This window comes from Chiloscyllium plagiosum, unplaced genomic scaffold (assembly GCF_037043375.1).
Source record: "Chiloscyllium plagiosum isolate Xiang-an unplaced genomic scaffold, Cpla_swu_hap1 HiC_scaffold_7, whole genome shotgun sequence".
Classification (NCBI taxonomy): domain Eukaryota; kingdom Metazoa; phylum Chordata; class Chondrichthyes; order Orectolobiformes; family Hemiscylliidae; genus Chiloscyllium; species Chiloscyllium plagiosum.
Window position 1 is genome coordinate 42,260,536 of NW_028270145.1, and position 18,946 is coordinate 42,279,481.

At 42.1% G+C, this 18,946-nt stretch overlaps 1 protein-coding gene across 2 annotated transcripts in view; it reads right to left on the minus strand.

Moving 5' to 3' along the window:
• The window catches only part of itgav (integrin, alpha V), a 142,159-nt gene that overhangs the window by 87,866 nt on the left and 35,347 nt on the right, over window positions 1-18,946 (minus strand). For both annotated transcript variants that reach the window (XR_015757645.1, XM_043693448.2), the window contains exon 3: window positions 2,746-2,837. Coding sequence is in view for 1 of the 2 variants with exons in the window: in XM_043693448.2 (XP_043549383.1) it covers window positions 2,746-2,837 (92 nt within the window). In the remaining variant the exon portion in view is untranslated. The remainder of the gene's footprint in view (window positions 1-2,745; window positions 2,838-18,946) is intronic.

Consider the following 18,946-nt stretch of genomic DNA (forward strand, 5'->3'; position numbering starts at 1 on the left):
CAATTCATGATATGTTTCAGTATGATATTCTCTCCTTTGCAAATCAGGAATGAAACTGTTCTCTGGTTACACTATTCTATTCACAATTCCTTCTATACGGAAACAGCCCGTGCCAGGCTACAACAGATCTAATAAGTGACAAGTCATTGTCATGCCAATTATGAACCATCTCGATCAAGAAATAACACAATTGCCTGGTAAGTATCAGTGATGCCACTAAAAGTCCTACACCCACCCCAAATCAACATCTTGGGGAATACCAATGGCCAGAAATAGGGCTAAAGATATGAACAATATTATTAAAACAGACCCACAGAATCTAGGTGCTCTATTTTGAACATTTCAAGTATGGACCCAATCATTATCCTCTCTCCAAAGCATCATCTTCATTTGCAAGATGGGATATTTTATGGCTAGTAACAAATACACAGGTTTATGCAAATGTAGAACTTCCTGCCACAGTGGTTGAAGCAGGAGGGCTGGGTTTGGCATATAGAGTCATACAGTCATAGATGTACAGCACGGATACAAACCAGTCAGTTCAACTTGTCCGTGTCGACCAGATATCCCAACCCAATCTAGTCCCACCTGCCAGCACCCGGCCCATATCCGTCCAAACCGTTCCTACTCATGTACCCATCCAGATGCCTTTTAAATGGTGCAATTGTACTAGCCTCCACTTCTTCCTCTGGTAGTTCATTCCATACACGTACCACCCTCTGCGTGAAAAAGTTGCCACTTAGGTCTCCTTTATATCTTCGTCCACTCACCCTTAATCTATGCCTTCTAGTTCTGGACTCCCGCACCTTAGAGAAGAGACTTTGTCTATTTATCCAATCCAAGCCCCTCATGAATTTATAAACCTCTATAAGGTCATCCCTCATCTCCTGATGCTCCAGGGATAACAGCCCTGGCCTATTCAACCTCTCCCTATCGCTCAAATCCTCCAACCCTGGCAACATCCTTGTAAATCTTTTCTGAACCCTTTCAAGTTTCACAATATCTTTCCGATAGGAAGGAGACCAGAATTGCACACAATATTGCAACAGTGGCCTAACCAATGTCCTGTACAGCCGCAACATGAGCTCCTCCTGTACTCAATACTCTGATCAATAAAGGAAAGCGATCAATCACCTTCTTCACTATCCTATGTATATGTGAAGGAACAAAGGAAAAACGGAAGTGAAGCTTAAGAAGTAGGAATTAGCATGCAAAGAGGATCGGATGGAGTACTGTATAAACATCAATATAAAGCAGTATCATCAGATCTCCTGTAATGCTGCATCTGATCAGATGCAGCTAAAGTAAAGTTAAGCAGCTGAACGCTATCCAAAGGCAGGACATGACAATCAATCAGCACCATTGCCGCTAGATCAACATCAACCTCTACCCATCCCCATCTGCATTACTGCGACTGTAAAATACATTATTTTGAGGATGTACTTCAAAGTTCCTCTTTATTTCCATTCACAGCATCACTGGCTGGGCCAGCATATATTGCCCAACCCTAATTATCCAGAGGGCAGTTGAGTGGGTCTGGAGTAACATGTAGGCCAGACCAGGTAAGGACGGCAGTTTCCTTCCCTAAAGGACATTATTGAACCAGACGGGTTTTTCCGACAATCGGTGGTGGATACACGGCCATCATTAGACTCACAATTCCACATTTTTTTTAACTGTTTTCAAATACCCCCTTCTGCCGTGGCGGGATTTGAAACCGGGCTCCCAGAACATTACCTGGGTGTCTAGATTAACCGTCCATCAAAAATATCACCTGGCATTCAGCCTCCCATCACTTCTAATATCTCTACCACAGTGGGGATACCACCATCTCAAAGTCCTAATCCATTCTGACATGCATGTAGACTATCATTCTGTCACATGGAGCAGGAGAATCGATGTTTCAGGCATGAGCCCTTCTTCAAGAATCCTGAAGAAGGGCTCATGCCCGAAATGTCAATTCTCCTGCTCCTTGGATGCTGTCTGACCTACTGCGCTTTTCCAGCAACACATTTTCAGCTCTGATCTCCAGCATGTGCAGTCCTCACTTTCTCCTATCATTCTGTCACAATCAATGGATCAATATCCTCAAGTTCCCTCCATAATATCATAATTTCAGAACCATTTCAGCAAGAGTTGCAGCACATCAAGATAGCAGCTCACTCACTACTGCCATCTCACAGCAACAGTACACAAATATGTACATGCCACCACGTGCAATGTGTATCTCCCAATTAAGTTTTCAGTTATAGTGACGATGGGTGAATGGAATGGAATCAGGATTCTTACTGATGATTGCTATTAAGTGACACATGTTGGCACAGCACATGTGAACAATGATATGTTTCCATATAAGTGATAAATTTCCTTTCCTTCCCTTCCTGTATGGTTGAACATATTATTACTAAAGATCAGATGGTGCCTGGCATCCTCAAAAACTCAATACCAGCAGCAAGGTATAATGGTGAAGGATAAGATGGATGATAAAGTCAGTCAAGCAGAAAAAGAAAAAAAGCTCTTCCTTCAAAAGCTCTTCCTTCTTTAAATTAATTCTAAAGTTCGAATATCTTTAAATTAATAAAGCCCCAATGCTGTTCATAACTTCTCAGATGCTTCTGCAGTTTAACAGCATCACTTGCCATAAATGTTCTTTGTTTTAAATGTAACCAGGAACGGGAGTTAAGCAATGATTAAGATGTACATAAACACTCAACAATCACTCCATCAAATGAATGCCTCACTCACCAGAATTTTGTTGCCCTGAGTTCTCACAGATGCTCCAAACCATTGATAGGATTTAAATTCCAGCAGATCATCCGGGCTTAGAAATCTATTACCTGAGGGGACACATAGGATTTTTAGAATGGTTAAAATTATTTTTTATGATTCTGAAACTCAAAATTCTCTCCATGGTTATGAACTTTACAGATACTCTAAAAGGACAACTTTACATTCAAGGATACCAGGACTTATTTCATTCCAGAAGATGTGCCGCTCACCACAACCTAAACATCATGAGGCACATCACAGAGACATTGCAAAAGAGGTAAAATGACAGGTTTAGAAGCAAAGCTACATTCTAATGACTAAGGAAGAAAGTGTGCTATAGAAAGAGAGGGCAGGTGAAAAAGCTTACGGAGGGAATTTCCAAACACTGATTGAAATGATTGATAACACTGCCATCAATGGTGGAACGAATTGAAAATGGAGATGCTCAAAAAGCTGAACTTGGAGTACTGCAAGAATTTTGGAGGGTTGGAGGAGATTACAGAATTATGTGGGGCACACTCTATGGAGGGATTTGCAAATAAGAATTAGAATTTAAAAAAACAAGCGTATCATTTAACCAAGGACAATTGCAGGTCAGCAAGTATGAAGATTTGATGCATTTTAGGACATAGAGTCATAGAGATGTACAGCATGGAAACAGACCCTTCGGTCCAACTCGTCCATGCCAACCAGATATCCCAACCCAATCTAGTCCCACCTGCCAGCACTTGGCCCATATCCCTTCAAACCCTTCGTATTTATATACCCATCCTGATGCCTTTTAAATGTTTAAATTGTACTCGCCTCTACCACTTCCTCTGGCAGTTCAGTCCATACAAGTACCACCCTCTGCCCCTTAGGTCACTTCTATATCTTTCCTCTCTCACCCTAAACCTATGTACTCTAGTTCTGGACTCCCCGACCCCAGGGAAAAGACCTTGTCTATTTATCCTATCCACGCCCCTCATGATTTTGTAAACCTCTATAAGGTTACCCCTTAGCCTCCAACGCTCCAGGTAAAACAGACCCAGCCTGTTCAGCCTCTCCCTATAGCTCAAATCCTCCAACCCTGGCAACATCCTTGGAAATCTTTTCTGAACCCTTTCAAGTTTCACAACATCTTTCCGATAGGAAGGAGACCAGAATTGCATGCAATATTCCAACAGTGGCCTAACTAATGTCCTGTATAGCCGCAACATGACCTCCCAACTCCTGTACTCAATACTCTGACCAATAAAGGAAAGCATACCAAATGCCTTCTTCACTATTCTATCTACTTGCGACTCCACGTTCAAGGAGCTATGAACTTGCACTCCAAGGTCTCTTTGTTCAGCGACACTCCCCAGGACCTTACCATTAAGTGCATAAGTCCTGCTAAGATTTGCTTTCTCAAAATGCAGCATCTCACATTTATCTAAATTAAACTCCATCTACCACTTCTCAGCCCATTGGCCCATCTGATCAAGATCCCATTGTAATCTGAGGTAACCTTCTTTGCTGTCCACTACAGCTCCAATTTTGGTGTCATCTGCAAACTTACTAACTGTACCTCTTATACTCACATCAAAATCATTTATATAAATGACGAAAAGTAGTGAACCCAGCACCGATCCTTGTGGCACTCCACTGGTCACAGGCGTCCAGTATGAAAAACAACCCTCCACCACCACCCTCTACCTTTGAGCTAGTTCTTCTACCTTTGAGCCAGTTCTATATCCAAATGGCTAGTTCTCCCTCTATTCCATGAGATCTAACTAGTCTCCCATGGGGAACCTTGTTGAAATTTTTGGATAACCTCAAGTTTATGGAGGTTGAACAGGAAAGACTCAGCAGGAGTATATGAAAATAGCCAAGTCTGGGGATTGTAAAGGCATTCTTAGCAGAAGAAGTGAGGCAAGGGCAGAGAAAACTATGTTATGAATTTCAAAATAGGTGGTCTGAAGAGACCATATAGAGGCGTGATTGAATGTTCATCTCAGGATCAAATATGATACTAGGTTGCAAACAGTTTGGCCCATTCTCATAAAAGAGAGCCAATGCTATTCATGGTTCATTCAGACAGCTCAAGAGCCTATTCTCAATACCCCATAAAAACATCCTTACAGTCACCTGGGGCAAAGCATGTAATTCAATGTAGCATATTTCAAACCAAGCTGTCTCAATATAATCTTGAAATCAACTGGAACTAAAATGCTTGTAATACATTTCAAGTGAAATGACTTAGGAATTAAATTTGCTAGTAGAATGTTAAAATTTAGATTTCTCACTTGGTTCTTGTGAGAAAAAGTAGAAAACATAAAGTAATAAATGAATTTTAATATCATACATTAAAATATAAAGGCCAAGGTGCATACAAAAAGGCTGCTTTTTAGAACTTAGCCAACCACATCAAGGCACAGCTTTGTATTACCATTTTGTGTGAATGATACTACCATCCTGTGGATTATAACAGGTGATTGAAGTAGCAATGAAAAGTACAAATCCAAAAACATTAAATACAATCATGATATTAAACTTGAAAAGTTAGTAATACAGCAAAGAGAATTCCAGCGATCAGCAAACATTTTAAAATCAGTCATTTTGTTGCTATTACTGAATGTTCAATCTAGATCCATACATAAAGCAATTAGATTAGATTAGATTAGATTAGATTAGATTAGATTACAGTGTGGAAACAGGCCCTTCGGCCCAACAAGTCCACACCGACCCGCCGAAGCGAAACCCACCCATACCCCTACATTTACCCCTTACCTAACACTATGGGCAATTTAGTATGGCCAATTCACCTGACCCTGCACATCTTTGGATGGTGGGAGGAAACCGGAGCACCCGGAGGAAACCCACGCAGACACGGGGAGAACGTGCAAACTCCACACAGTCAGTCGCCTGAGGCGGGAATTGAACCCGGGTCTCTGGCGCTGTGAGGCAGCAGTGCTAACCACTGTGCCACCGTGCCACCCACTAATTAAGCAATGCTTAATAGCCTTCAATAACAGGATGACATCATGAAGCAATCAAACCTCAATTCATAACTTTCAAATGGCCTGTCAGTTAGACTTTGGCTGCCAAAGATTAACAATTCTTGGCATGATCTGAAGCTGTCTAAACCATAGTATTTTGATGCTTCCTAGTTTGACAAACGACTTACATGACTATTTTAAACTGCTCCCAAAATAGTACATTGTACTTACAATCCTCATCACTAATGTTCACTGCAATTGTTTTATAAATCACAAAACTTAAGGATTAATAGTGCCAAGCTATCAAAAATTCCAGTGTAACACCAAAATTACTATTTTGTAATGATTTGTGATAGTGAATGTTGGAATCCTATTTAATCCAATTTTCACATATCCCAACTTCCCACATGGACTGTTGCATAGCAATGTCGAATGAGAACCCCACTCAGCGTTCATTATGAGTGAAGAAGAAAGCATAGCATTGGTAGCACTGCCATTAAGTACTAACTGAAATCAGAAACATAAACAGAAGTTGCTGAAAAAGCTCTGCAGATCTGGCAATGTCTGTGGAGAGAGATCATAACTAACATTTCAGGTCCAGTGATCCTTCCTCAGAATTGATAGTAGCTAGGAAAATGTTGGTTTGCATGCAGAAGAGAGGGTGGGGGGACGGGGTAAGGAGTAAACAATAGAGGGGGTAGGAGCCCAAAGAGAGAGACAATGGAGACAGACAATGGAGTGGATAACAATCTGGCTAGGAGGGTGAATAGGTATTAAGGCAGACTGTTAATGGCTAACAATTGGTAGTGTGTAATGGCAGACTATGTAATAACATGGCCTGGTGTGTGTGGTGGGAGGCTAGGCCATGGGGGAGTTCAGGCCCTAAAATTATTGAACTTGATATTGAATCCGGAGGGCTGCAGGGTCCACAAGCAAAGAAAAGCTGTTAACAGAGTTGGAATCTAATGTGGAATACTTCTGAACTCTGTGGTTGTCCTTTGCCCTGGATAAAATCACTGAGCCTCTTAGTAAATGAAGATTGTGTTTTTGAGCATTTGATTAAATAGATGAAGCATCTGTTTGTGAACATTGAGTCTTATTGAAGTTCCCCTCTTTCTTTGATGGATTTGTGCCAAGTTATTTAAGGTGTAATTGCTTCATGTGAGATGTTTTGAATTTTCTTTTTGATGTATAATCAGTAATTCTGCTTGTAGAAAATGAGTCCTTGGTTATGCAATAAAAAGATTTAGTACTTTTCACATCTGATACAAGGCTCCAGCCTGCACAGAAACTTCCTGGAATTTTTTTCAGCCAATTGGTACTTTTATAACATTAAGAATGCTTGAGCAGTACAATCGCTGGAATAATTTAATGGATCTTATGAATTATGGAGAATTTCTTTCATCAGCACTAAAGTTAGTCACATTACACAGTTAAAGCTTCAATATTTGTGGCCTCCCGAATCATGCGCACAATAAACTAAGAGTTGTACAGACTATTTCTTGCTGTCTTAAAGATCTTAAGCTGCAACCAACAATAAAAACTTCCATTTCTTCCACAGAGAGACAATGGCATGCGAGCATTCTCTGGATTATGAATAATATCAAGAAGTTAATAACTATCAGGATCATGCAGACATAAATCTAACACGAGTTAGCATCTCAGGTTGATGAACTTATTTCAATTCTGAAGAATGGAAATTGACCTGTAATAGAACTTTAGTTCTCTTCACAAGCATTAACCAGCTGAGTATTTGTAAAATACTCTGCTTTTATTTCAGATTTCCAGCATTTATAGTTATTTTAGTTGTGCACAGATATTGTGGTTCCAGATTGTGTTTCAAAGGAAATTCCCAAAAAAATCCAAGACATGTCAAAATTCTGTAAGCTTTAAAAAGTTATTTTATCATCATGATGCATCATCTGAAAGGCATATGCACAATGGTCATTCAGTATTTAATAGGTTGATTCAAAGTATGTGCTCAGCAAGAATATTACAGCCTGTCTTCTACTGGCAAAAGTTCTCTCTTCTCCCAAAACTATATCTTCAGCATTATCAGCATTTCAATCTTGGAGTTCTGAAACTCTGTTTAAGTCACATGTTTAAGAGGTCTGATTAATGTGGACCCTCGGCTATAATTAGACCACTTATCTACTCCATTCTCACCTGCAGAAGAGATTCTCTCAAGATGCTCTCAAACAGAATTCAAGACACAACAGGTACTGAAAGTAAATCAAACATTTTTTTCTACATTGCCTGGGCTTGTTCGAATCTGCTCGGTCAATGGAAACCACATTCAATCTCAGAGCACAAGTTCTTCTGGGATTTTTTAAAACTCAGCAATATTTAAGTATGGATTATATATTTTGTACTCTAGCTTTATTGTTCTCTGTTGTAATCCCCATTGATGAGCAAATTTACCAAACGACTCCAAATAATATAATTTCCAACAGGTTTCCACTTCTTGTAACATTTACTTTAACTCAATTAAGACCAACAGACAAATGACATTTCAAATAAGACAAATATCACATTAAACAGTCAATACAAAGATACATCTGAATGCAATCATAAGCCCAGCCTGCACTCTCCACACAAGTGTGGCTCCAGGTCTAATTGCACACACTTCTGACCCGACCTCTGGCACTTTGACATTCAAAAAATTCAGGCCTTGACTCTCATTCACTGGCAGAGGCAGGACATAAAATATTCCCCATACGCTACCAATGGCTTTCTTTGAGGATTACTTCTTGATTTTTGGAAACTAATGTTTCTTTTACATGTTCCATTATTAGGTCATTCAATCATACTGCGACATTACTTTCTGCACTTCCGATGAAATATAGGATATTTGGACTTGTGCAAAAATTGTATGCGAAGAATTTATCAATATCCTCAATAATTATCAATCCCATTAAAATCAATGTCTCTTTATATAAGGAAAGCATTGATTTCATGGATAGCATAGTATCTAAATTTGCAAAAGACAATCATAAGTCAAAGAGTTTTTTTCAAAATAATTGATACACATCTACACAATTATGTTACCTTAAACATACGGGCTTCAGGTTGGTGAGGTCACAGTAACGCATTTCCATCCCATGGAAGCCGACAGATAGAGTCATAGAGATGTACAGCATGGAAACAGACCCTTCGGTCCAACCGGTCCATGCCGACAAGATATCCCAACCCAATCTAGTCCCACCTGCCAGCACCTGGCCCATATCCCTCTAAACCCTTCCTATTCATATACCCATCCAAATGCCTCTTAAATGTTGCAATTGTACCAGCCTCCACCACTTCCTCTGGCAGCTCATTCCATACACGTAGCCACCCTCTGCGTGAAAAAGTTACCCCTTAGGTCTCTTTTATTTCTTTCCCCTCTCACCCTAAACCTATGCCCTCTAGTTCTGGACTCCCCGATCCCAGGGAAAATACTTTGTCTATTTATCTTATCCATGCCCCTTATAATCTTGTAAACCTCTATAAGGCCTTACTACCTCTTTTACTGCCTCTCAGAACGCAAACACAAAGGTAAATATAACAATTAGCAGCGTTCATGGCAATAAGATCCACTACAATCTTCCCCACAGAAGCTCATTTGAACATTTGTTGGCTTAAGCACAAGATATACATTCATTGATACTTCAGTGATTTCAATTGTTTTTGTTCCTAATTAGCTGAGTCTTACTTTGTTGGTAGGTTTGAGACTCTCTCTTTCCAACTCACCTTGCAACCTCCTTCTCCCTTCCAAGTTCCCCTGCATCCTCCCAAATCTTCCCTAGTCTCCCACTAGCAGCCTTGCAGCCATTCCCATCTTCTGCGAAACTCTTAAAGCATCCCCCATATCCCCAACCAAGGGGTCATCAACAGTGCTACTAAGCAGTACTTCATCAGTTACACCCAGTTTCGGTTCCGCCATTATATAACGAAGTCGCCTAACTTCATTACAGCCTTGGTTCAAACATGGATAAAAGAGCTGAATTCCAGAATTGAGGTGACAACGACAACCATTGACACATTCGACCGAGCATGGCACCAAGAAACTCCAGTAAAACTGGACTCAATGAGTATCTGGGGCAAACACTCATTGGTTGGAGTCATACATGGCACAAATAAAGATGGTTGTGGTGAATGGAAGTCAGTCATCTCAGCACCAGCACATCCATGCAGGAGTTCATCAGGGTAGTGTTCTAGGCCCCATCATCTTCAGCTGCTTCACCTCTGACCTTTCCTTCAACAAAGTCAGAATTGGGGATATTTGCAGATAAATGCACAATGTTCAATTGTGCCATTTGTAACTCATATAAAGAACTTACCTCTAAAAAAAAACTTACCTCGACGCCAACGGTCTTTTCACAGCAGAGAGCGGCGCGAGCTGGGCGGAAGTGAGGTTGGAGCGCAGAGCTGGTCGGGAAGGTAAGTGATTGATATTTGAGTGGGTGTGTTCTAGACCCCAGGCCCTACATAGTAGGGCCTGGGGTCTAGAACACACCCACTCAAATAGTAGGGCCTCCCTCCCATCCTCCTCCTCTAACCTTACTTTAAAGTCCACAGCTACTCAGTGTTCTTGTTTTCGGAGACGAGGTGTAGAGTAATGGCAGCGCAGGCAGTGGAATGTTCCTCCTGCAGGATATTCGAGGTAGGGGTGACCACCGATACTCCTGCCGACTTCATCTGCAGGAAATGCAGTCAGATCCTGCTCCTCACAGAACGAGTTAGGGAACTGGAACTGGAGTTGGATGAACTGAGGATTATTCGAGAGGCTGAGAGGGTGATAGATAGAAGCTACAGGAATATAGCTACGCCAGAGAACAGAGGTAGCTGGGTAACAGTTAGAGGTGGGAAGGGGAGGAAGCAGGCAGTGCAGGGATCCCCTGTAGTCGTTCCCCTAAACAATAAGTATACCGCTTTGGATACTGTTGGGGTAGCAGGGGTAAGCTGCAGTGACCGGGTCTGTGGTGCGAGGTCTGGCTCTGAGACTCAGAAGGGAAAGGGGGAGAGGAGGAGAGCGCTAGTTATAGGAGACTCTCTAGTTAGAGGGACAGACAGGCGGTTCTGTGGACATGGGCGAGACTCTCGGATGGTTTGTTGCCTCCCGGGTGCCAGGGTCCGAGACGTCTCGGACCGTGTCTTCAGAATCCTTAAGGGGGAAGGTGTGCAGCCAGAAGTCGTGGTGCACGTTGGCACCAACGACATAGGTAGGAAGAGGGGTGGGGAGGTCATTCAGGAGCTCAGGGAGTTAGGCTGGAAGCTAAAAGCTAGGACAGACAGAGTCGTCATCTCTGGGTTGTTGCCGGTGCCACATGACAGTGAGGAAAGGAATAGGGAGAGAGTGCAGTTGAACACGTGGCTGCAAGGATGGTGTAGGAGGGAGGGCTTCAGGTATTTGGACAATTGGACTGCATTCTGGGGAAGGTGGGACCTGTACAAGCAGGACGGGTTGCACCTGAACCAGAAGGGCACCAATATCCTGGGGGGTAGGTTTGCTAGCACTCTTCGGGGGAGTTTAAACTAATTTGGCAGAGGGATGGGATCTGGACTTGTAGTCCAGCAAGTAGGCTAGCTGTTTGTCAGGATGTCTAAGAATGTAGGGAGGCTGTGAAGAAGGTAGCACAGACAGGGAATACTTGCAGACACAGACACAAGTGCGTATACTTCAACGCAAGGAGTATCAGAAATGAGGTGGGTGAACTTAAGGCGTGGATCGGTACCTGGGACTACGATGTTGTGGCCATCACGGAAACGTGGATAGAAGAGGGACAGGAATGGTTGTTGGAGGTTCCTGGTTACAGATGTTTCAGTAAGATTAGGGAGGGTGGTAAAAAAGGAGGGGGGGGGTGGCGTTGCTAATTAGAAATGGTATAACGGCTGCAGAAAGGCAGTTCGAGGGGGATCTGCCTTTGGAGGTAGTATGGGCTGAAGTCAGGAATAGGAAAGGTGCAGTCACCTTGTTGGGTGTTTACTATAGACCCCCCAATAGCAGCAGAGATGTGGAGAAACAGATTGGGAAACAGATTTTGGAAAGGTGCAGAAGCCACAGGGTAGTAGTCATGGGCGATTTCAATTTCCCAAATATTGATTGGAAGCTCGTTAGATCAAGTAGATTGGATGGGGCGGTGTTTGCGCAGTGTGTCCAGGAAGCTTTTCTAACTCAGTATGTAGATTGTCCGACCAGCGGGGAGGCCATATTGGATTTGGTACTCGGTAATGAACCGGGACAAGTGATGGGCTTGTTAGTGGGTGAACATTTTGGTGATGGTGACCACAATTCTGTGACTTTCACCTTGGTTATGGAGAGAGATAGGAGCGTGCAACAGGGTAGGTTTTACAATTGGGGGAAGGGTAAATATGATACTGGAAGACAGGATCTGAGGAGCATAAGTTGGGAGCATAGGCTGTCAGGGAAGGATGTCGTGAAAATGTGGAACTTTTTCAAGGAACAGATACGACGTGTCCTTGATATGTATGTACCTGTCAGGCAGGAAAGAAATGGTCGTGTAAGGGAACCTTGGTTGACGAGGGAGGTTGAATGTCTTGTAAAAAGGAAGAAGAAGGCTTACATAAGGTTGAGGAAACAGGGTTCAGACAGAGCGTTGGAGGGATACAGGATAGCCAGAAGGGAGCTGAAGAAAGGGATTAGGAGAGCTAAGAGAGGGCATGAAAAATCTTTGGCGGATAGGATCCAGGATAACCCAAAGGCATTTTATGCGTATGTGAGAAACATGAGAATGACGAGAACGAGGGTAGGTCCGATCAAGGACAGTAGTGGGAGACTGTATTGAATCGGAAGAGATAGGAGAGGTCTTGAATGAGTACTTTTCTTCAGTATTTACGAACGAGAGGGACCATATTGTTGAAGAGGAGAGTGTGAAACGGACTGGTAAGCTAGAGGAGATACTTGTTAGGAAGGAAGATGTGTTGGACATTTTGAACAACTTGAGGATAGACAAGTCCCCCGGGCCTGACGGGATATATCCTAGGATTATGTGGGAAGCAAGAGAGGAAATTGCAGTACCGTTGGCAATGATCTTTTCGTCTTCATTGTCAACGGGGGTGGTACCAGGGGACTGGAGAGTGGCGAATGTTGTGCCCCTGTTCAAAAAAGGGAATAGGGATAACCCCGGGAATTACAGGCCAGTTAGTCTTACTTCGGTGGTAGGCCACGAAATGGAAAGGGTACTGAGGGGTAGGATTTATGAGTATCTGGAAAGACACTGCTTGATTAGGGACAGCCAGCACGGATTTGTGAAGGGTAGGTCTTGCCTTACAAGTCTTATTGAATTCTTTGAGGAGGTGACCAAGCATGTGGATTAGGGTAGAGCAGTGGATGTAGTGTACATGGATTTTAGTAAGGCATTTGATAAGGTTCCCCATAGTAGGCTTATGCGGAAAGTCAGGAGCATGGGATCGAGGGAAATTTGGCCAATTGGATAGAAAACTGGCGAACCAGTCGAAGTCAGAGAGTGATGGTAGATGGCAAATATTCAGCCTGGAGCCCAGTTACAAGTGGAGTTCCGCAGGGACCAGTTCTGGGTCCTCTGCTGTTTGTAATTTTTATTAATGACTTGGATGTGGGAGTCGAGGGGTGCGTCAGTAAATTTGCAGATGATACGAAGATTGGTGGAGTTGTGGATAGTGAGGAGGGCTGTTGTCGGCTGCAAAGAGACTTAGATATGATGCAGAGCTGAGCTGAGGAGTGGCAGATGGAGTTCAACCCTGCCAAGTGTGAGGTTGTCCATTTTGGAAAGACAAATAAGAATGCGGAATACAGGGTTAACGGTAGGGTTCTTAGTGAGGTGGAGGAACAGAGGGATCTTGGGGTCTATGTTCATAGATCTTTGAAAGTTGCCACTCAGGTAGATAGAGCTTGTAAGAAGGCCTATGGTGTATTAGTGTTCATTAGCAGAGGGATTGAATTCAAGAGTCGTGCAGTGATGTTGCAATTGTACAGGACTTTGGTTAGGCCACATTTGGAGTACTGTGTGCAGTTCTGGTCGCCTCACTTTAGGAGAGATGTGGAAACTTTGGAGAGGGTGCAGAGAAGATTTACCAGGATGTTGCCTGGAATGGAGAATAGGTCGTACGAGGATAGGTTGAGAGTGCTAGGCCTTTTCTCATTGGAACGGCGAAGGATGAGGGGTGACTTGATAGAGGTTTATAAGATGATCAGAGGAATAGATAGAGTAGACAGTCAGAAACTTTTTCCCCGGGTGCAACAGAGTGTTACAAGGGGACATAAATTTAAGGTGAAGGGTGGAAGGTATAGGGGAGATGTCAGGGGTGGGTTCTTTACCCAGAGAGTGGTGGGGGCATGGAATGCGCTGCCTGTGAGAGTGGTAGAGTCAGAATCTTTGGTGACCTTTAAGCGGCAATTGGATAGGTACATGGATGGGTGTTTAAGCTAGGACAAATGTTCGGCACAACATCGTGGGCCGAAGGGCCTGTTCTGTGCTGTATTGTTCTATGTGCTATGTTCTATGTTCATCATATACTGAAGCAGTCCATGTTCAAATGCAACAAGGTCTAGACAATATCCAGGCTTGGACTGACAAATGCTAAGTGACATTTGCACCACATAAATGCCAGGAAATTACTATTGTCAATAAGACACTACCTAACCACATCCCTTGACATTCAATGGAATACACCTGGGGTCCCCATTGACCAAAACTCAATTGGACACACCACATCAGAGTGGTTACAAAAGCAGATCAGATGTTAGGAATACTGTGGTGAATAATTCACCTCCTGACTCTCCAAAGCCTGTCCACCATCTACAAGGCACAAGTCAGGAATGTGATGGAATACTCTCCACTTGCCTAGATGGATGCCACTCCAACAACACTCAAAAAGCTTGACACCATCCAGGATAAAGCAGCCCGCTTGACTGGCACCACATCATAAGCATCTAGTCCCTCCATCATCAACGCTCATTAGCAGTATGGCATATTATCTACAAGATGCACTGTAGAAATTTACCAAAGATCTTTAGACAGCATCTTCTAAACCCATGATTACTTCTATCTGGAAGGACAAGCACAGCAGATACATGGGAACACCATCACCTGAAAGTTTCACTCCAAGCCACTCACTATCCAGACTTGGAAATATATTGCTTTTCCTTCACTCGCACTGGGTCAAAACTCTGGTAATCCCTCCCCAAGGCCATTTTGGGTCAACATGCAGCATATAGACTGCAGTGGTTCAAGGAGGCAGCTCACCATCTTCTCAAGGGAACTAGGACCAGGTAATAAATGCTGGCCAACCAGTGATGCCCACGACCCATGAGTGAATTTTTTTCTTAAACTTGACATTTCAGCTCATTATTGAAGCTTTGGAGAAATGCCTATGCATTTGACAATCTTAAGGATGTCCACCACAATAAACTGATTTGTCAGAATCTGAAAGCGATCTGGCTTCCTCTAACTCTGCTGCCACCACAGGACAGCAACACATAAAATTAAAGACAAAGAGGCTGCTGAAACAGTCAGAATGGCATAAAGGATACCACTTTCAAAGTCACTAAAATCAAAATTTAAATATCTCTTAAGGACCAATATCTTATTGTTTCCTTGGAAGTGATACTCATACTTTATTTCTGACCCCACATTGCCCATTTGCAGATTAAAGGATGAAATGGAATGAAACTATAAATTCCTAGTGCAGGGTGTAAGATGTAACATGGCAATACGCGTTGGCTGTTGAGACATGGTTGCAGGAAGCAGATAACACAGTCATCTATACTGTGATTGTCATGGCAACAGATGGCAAATGACATTCATTCTGCCCTCAATAGCTTGACAAGAATGTCTGCAGGAAACTGCAGGTCTCTCTGGCTGTTCGATCTGTGCCAGCATCCATTATGGAACTCCTATGAATATCCATGCACTATTGACATATCCAACTAATCATCTTCCTCCAAGGAACAAGTGCCAGAATGTACAGAGCTCAACATAATACTTGATAGCCCATATTACAGGGATCACCTTTCATTTTTCTAAACTGCAGCAGATAGAGGCATAACCTATTCCATCTTTCTTCACAAGATAAGCATCCCAAGAAGGAATCCAGTTATTATTCTCTGAAATGCTTCTAAATTAATTACTTTATTTTTCAAATAAGCACACCAAAACTGTATAGAGTGTGGTTTCAACAATACCCTGTTCAGATGCAGGAAACTTCCCTACTTTTAGTTCGGATTTTCCAAATAGTCAGAAATCCATTTTTGCTCCACAGATAGGAGTTGCACATTGGGTCACTGGAATCCCCAACATGGTGGACTCCAAGTGAACTGCCTTGAAAATTGAAGGTTCTGATGGGCAATTCCCTTTTGCTTAGAACTCTCTGAAAGTATCCAACCTTCAAAGTATCAACATCAGAGATTTTAGAGGGTTTACTGCATTTATGTAAATAGTTATTCAGCAAAGTGTCAAATATTAAAAACATAACCTTAACTCCTAGGAAACTGTTAGACTGAGCCCCAAATTTACCACACCATGCCATAACTCCCAACCCATCTCACCCAGCACTTCACAATACCCCAGATCCAGACATGACATCACCCCCAGGACTCAATAAAAGCCCCACTGCTGGGGTGGGTGGAGAACTCTCACAGGGTAAGGGGGAGTGATCATTGTCAGAGGATTGAGGGTGAGAGTGATCACTGCTGAAACATTGAGGGAGGAAGTGATCGCTGTCAGGGGAGATGGTGGTAGTTAGGAGGATTTTCATCCTGAACAAGGAAATGCCAGCTGTGGGAGAAGTAAAGTCACCATTGTATTACTGGACTTTTGGGTTGCACTCTCTTTACAAAGACAACTGGTGAACCAGAACTGAAAACGAATGATTGCAGACACACAGCCTTGGAATATTTAAAATAGAATGGCATCTACTGCCACTAGCAAATGGAAATGGGTGGGGAGAATTTTGCTTTGAATTTTTCCAACAACCCTGTGCTATGAGGGATCAGTTGGATTTTATGTAAATTTTCCATTTCCATAGGAACTGGACCTGAAGTGCAGCAAAAAATGTTGAACTCAAACTAACACAAAAAAAGTGGTGACCCAACAGTATGTGCTATTCCTGAGAAGATTAAGGCCAAAGTATCATTAGCTTAAATCATTAAATCCCTCCAGTGTGGAAGCAGGCCATTCGGCTCATCTAGTCCACAAAGACCCTCCAAAGAGCATCCCTGTAACTCTATATTTCCCATGGCTAATCCATCTCGTTTGTACATCCCTAGACACTATAACCAATCCACCTAACCTGCACATCTTTCGACTTCTTAGTAACTATTTAAAGTCCACATACTCCTCAAATGTTTTTGGTGAAGGACGTTGTTTCAAATGAATAAGTACTCCTGGATCCTTATTTAAATCATAATACTTATATAGCAAAAGTGCTGCATTTTAAAAGTATTTGAATAATATTCTTAAACAAACAAACATTTACCTCAATGAAAGAGGTGCTTGTTTATCACTGTAGACCTTGTCTGACAATGGCAAGAACATGGAAAGAGTACAAGGGAATCGGTGGAAGAACAGAAGCAGGACACTGGTGGGAAGCAAAGCATGAAAGGAGCAGGAGCCTGGTTGCAGCAGTAGAAAAAATAAAGAGTGCAGTCAGTAGAAGAGAATGTCTCTAGGCATGACTCATTCATTTACTATTAACAGTGTCCTTGGTGGCCATCCACCAGGGTAGTCATCATAAGAATTCCCAGGAGATCTCTGCTGATGCACAGAAGCTGGAAACATGCAGGACTTTTTCCATGTGGAGTATTCACAAGTGGGCTGGAGTGTAATATCAGAATACCCTGTATATCTGGCCAAAAGGATGGAAACATGTGGGACCTAACTTATATTTCACAAATGAAAAGCAACAAAATGCGGTGGATGGCCTCCATTAACTAAAGATAACAGTGGGAAAGGGGCCCATGATTGGGGGAAAACAAACCAGCAAGTCTAAATATAATCTTCTATTCACCAAAGATCTGTCATAGAGAAGTCAAAACCTTTTAGTAAATACTCAGAGACCAGTCTAGAATTGAAACAGGATTTTTTCTTAAAAGTAAACAACCAGAAACTGTGGAGGGGCAAAGGGACTTCAGGGGCTATGAGTACATACATCATTAGAAACCAATGTACAAATGCCAAAGTAAATCAAAAACACTAATAACATTTTCTCCAATATTTCAAGGAGGCTAGAATGCAATAGGGAGGAAGGCATGATCCAGTTCAGTACAGAATCTCAGTTTCACCCCTTCTGGTTTAACAACAAATATCATGAAATATGTATTGACATTGCAAGGGTTACACCACAAATCCATCAGAATAATATCAAGATTTAATTAATAGGACAGGCTGCACAAATATGAGCTGTATCCCCTTTACAGAGAAACCACTTCTGCTGTGAGGAGAATTTGGAATAAGTAGGCCATTCAGCAGTGAAACCAGGATACACCTAGTCTCATATAGCAGTACAGGAATTTAACACCCCACTACCCCCTACCCCTACTTCATTCTGCTCTCTGACCCCAAATAAAAAAGTTGTAAATGCTGAGTCAATTAAAATTTTCAGGAGTCAGAGTTCTAAGATTTTTATGGGGTGGAAAGTTTCAAGACAAGAAATTGAGTCAATGAAGTTGAGGTGCAATTCATCCAAAATCCAATTGAAGGGCTGGATAGGCCTTTGAGAGAAAGCTGACCTATCTTTACATAGTTAACAGCAATTAAAATATTTTCCACAACCTCAGTTGTGGCATTTCCACAACTGAAGTGGTAAATGAGTTTTGCAAAGGTGGTCAACAAAATTTCAATCCTTTGATCTGTCATACTGATCTTCTTGTTGAATTTTAGTTCACATACTTAAATACACAAAGTTAAAAATCACACAACACCAAGTTATAGTCCAACAGGTTCATTTGGGAATACAAGCTTTTGGAGCACTGCTCCTTCATCAGGTAGCTAGTGGGGAAGGATCATAGGACTCAGAATTTATAGTAAAAGATCAAAGTGTCAAACACTGATGCGATATATTAAACAAATCTAGATTGATGTTAAGTCTTTAATCATTTAGAACGGGGATGCAGGTTTTGACTTCTTCCAAGTCACAGTTCTAAGATAATGTAAGGTTTTATCAGTATTTTAAAAAGTGACATCTCAGCACAGACAAGGCATTAAAAGATGTGAGGTTAGAGTCTGTCTATATCCTAACCT